This window comes from Sinocyclocheilus rhinocerous, unplaced genomic scaffold, assembly GCF_001515625.1.
Source record: "Sinocyclocheilus rhinocerous isolate Xijiao unplaced genomic scaffold, SAMN03320098_v1.1 scaffold604, whole genome shotgun sequence".
Lineage (NCBI taxonomy): Eukaryota > Metazoa > Chordata > Actinopteri > Cypriniformes > Cyprinidae > Sinocyclocheilus > Sinocyclocheilus rhinocerous.
Window position 1 is genome coordinate 1,458,966 of NW_015658518.1, and position 2,735 is coordinate 1,461,700.

Here is a 2,735-nt window from a genome sequence, read left to right on the forward strand (position 1 = left end):
AGAGCTAAACCTCACTTTGCGCACTGTGGTCATTTTTATTTGTGTTCTCCAAACATTGCAATGGGGGTCAAACACCTCCATCGTGAGGAGGACCTCAGTGTCTTCATTCTCTCCACCCAAAACATAGATCATACCATCCAACTCTGCAATGGCGAAGTGCTGTCTGGCCTGGACAGACGCAAGAAAATACAATATCACAATGCTGACACCTGGTGGCTAATGTAAGATCTGCACTATAAAGATTAGATTATGCAGTTTCTACCACTTTCAAACAATTAAAATCAATAAACAAGCTCCTTTATACCAAATGTTATGTCTAAATATCTATAATATTGATGGTTAATTTAGTTAATGTTAGTCCAACAGTAGCATTGCCATTCAAATTTCCCTATTTACATTCATTCACTTAGCAGACGGTTTTATTCAACGACTTGCAAATGAGGAAAAAAAAAAAAACATCCCAAGAAATGTCAAATTTTCCACAAAGAAATGGATTTTTAATGATAACAACCTTCTTTATCTAAATATGTTGCAAAAAGCTTAAAATATATTGTTTTTACAATTAACATTAGCTATTAGATGACTACAATCAATTTGATATCTTTTTGATCTAATCTTACGTAATTCACAAAGCTTCACAGGTTCAGAAATGCAATATGCAGTCTTGTACAACTGTCTTTATTCTGATTTTGCATATACATTTAATTTCAAATCACATTCATTCAGACAGCCCACCAACAACTCGATAATGACAATATGTAGTTATGTACTATGAGGAAAGAGGAATACCTGCATCATCGGTGGGATTTGGGTCCAGGTGTTGGTCTCTGGGTCAAATTTTTCTCCACTGTTCAAGACAGTTTTATTCTCATTCATTCCTCCTATTGCAAACAGGTACCCCTCTGATTGGACAGACCGATTATCAGTTAATTACAGTTCAGTCATTAAACAATAATAGAAGCCCAATAATCCTATGCACACAAACTATGCACAACAACTCAGACTCTGTAATTAATTTCAAACGGTCATATGTAGTTTAATCTATTTAAATCCATTAACAGATTCAATGGATTTTTGCAAATGCTCAGGAGAGAATATGATGGGTTTATATTGCTGTGGATGTACTAAACTTAAGACAGGATGTGGTTCTACATCTTTTCCAGACCGCATGCTAAACAAATAGCAGATTGAAGCAGGACATTTTTAAGCTATGGATTTTCTTTCAATTGTATAAGCCTGGCTGAAATGGCTGAAAATTAAGATTAAGGGCCAGATTTTTTTAACGTTTTTGAAAGAAGTCTCTTATGATCACCAAAATGGCATTTATTTGATTTGAAACACAAAAAAAATGGTAATATTCTGAAATATTATTACAATTTAAAATACCTGTTTTATATTTAAGTATATTTTACATTGTAATTTGTTCCTGTGATGCAAAATTGAATTGATTCACTCATAACTCGACGCTTAAGTGTCACGTGATCCTTCAGAAATCATTCTAATATGCTTTGTTACTCTAAAAATGTTTCTTATTATTAATGCAAAAAATATTTTTTGTGGAAACAAAAGAAAAAAAGAAAATTCAAAAGAACAGCATTTATTTAAAATAGAAATATTTTGTAACATTATAAATGACTTTCCTCTCACTTTTGATTAATTGAATACATTCCTATTGAATGAAAGTACTTATTCCTTAAAAAAAAAAAAAAAATCTAACTGACCCCAAACATTTGAACAGTAGCGGAGATCATTGGAAAATGATGCATAATCATGAGCCTTACAGTTAAAACAATGATAAGACAGATCTAAATGAAAAACAGAGCAATGTGAGCTGTATCTTTTATTTAAACATCAGCATCAAAAGAATACTGAGACAACACAAACCTGCTGACACAACCCCGTGGCCAACACGCCTCTCATTCATTGGCTTCAGTTCTATCCAGAGCTGCCTGTTTCGGTCATAAAGCGGACACATGCATCGCGCTGCTGCCGTGGGCCTCCGAGAGCTGCATTGGAAACATGCAGGAACTCAGGGCAACATAAAAAAAAACCCACAGTAAAATCTAATCTTGCATTATCTAGTTAGCTTTATGTTATGCATGTTTATACTCACGTCCTCTCCTCACCCCCTACGGTGACGATACACTCAGAGTAGCCGCGGGGTTTAAACGCAGCGAGCAGCGCCTCCCCCTGCTGCACTGCTCCTCCCAGAGACTCTATACAACAAGTGCGTATCACCTCCCTCATCAGGGACTCTCCGAGCATCTGCTCCTGGAGGTAGCTCTGGTCCAGGCCTTGAACCCACACGGCAGACATCACCTCTTTCATATGGACCTGGAAGAAAGGTATTCTATTTAAAAAGGACTGATGCTCAAACAAATATTAATAAATAAATAACAAACTGTTCTACAGTTTGGAGTCAGTCAGTTTTGGTTTGACAGAAATGAATAGTTTTATTCAGCAAGGATGCTACCAGTCAAAAGTTTTTGAACAGTAAGATTTTTTTAATGTTTTTTTAAAGAATTCTCTTCTGCTCACCAAGCCTGCATTTATTTGATCCAAAATACAGCAAAATATTTTTACTATTTAAAATAACTGCTTTTTATTTGAATATATTTTAAAATTGTATTTATTTCAGTGATAAAAGCTTAATTTTCAGCATCACTACTCCAGTCTTCAGTGTCACATGATCTTCAGAAATCATTCTAATATGCTGATTTGCTGCTCAAGAAACA

At 35.0% G+C, this 2,735-nt stretch overlaps 1 protein-coding gene across 2 annotated transcripts in view; it reads right to left on the reverse strand.

The window, feature by feature from the left end:
• LOC107722487 (gigaxonin-like) overlaps window positions 1-2,735 on the reverse strand; it is a 12,494-nt gene that overhangs the window by 4,919 nt on the left and 4,840 nt on the right. For both annotated transcript variants that reach the window (XM_016530849.1, XM_016530850.1), the window contains exons 5-8: window positions 2,114-2,334; window positions 1,885-2,006; window positions 790-902; window positions 16-168 (exon numbers count right to left, since the gene is read on the reverse strand). In XM_016530849.1, the coding sequence (XP_016386335.1) occupies window positions 16-168; window positions 790-902; window positions 1,885-2,006; window positions 2,114-2,334 (609 nt within the window). The remainder of the gene's footprint in view (window positions 1-15; window positions 169-789; window positions 903-1,884; window positions 2,007-2,113; window positions 2,335-2,735) is intronic.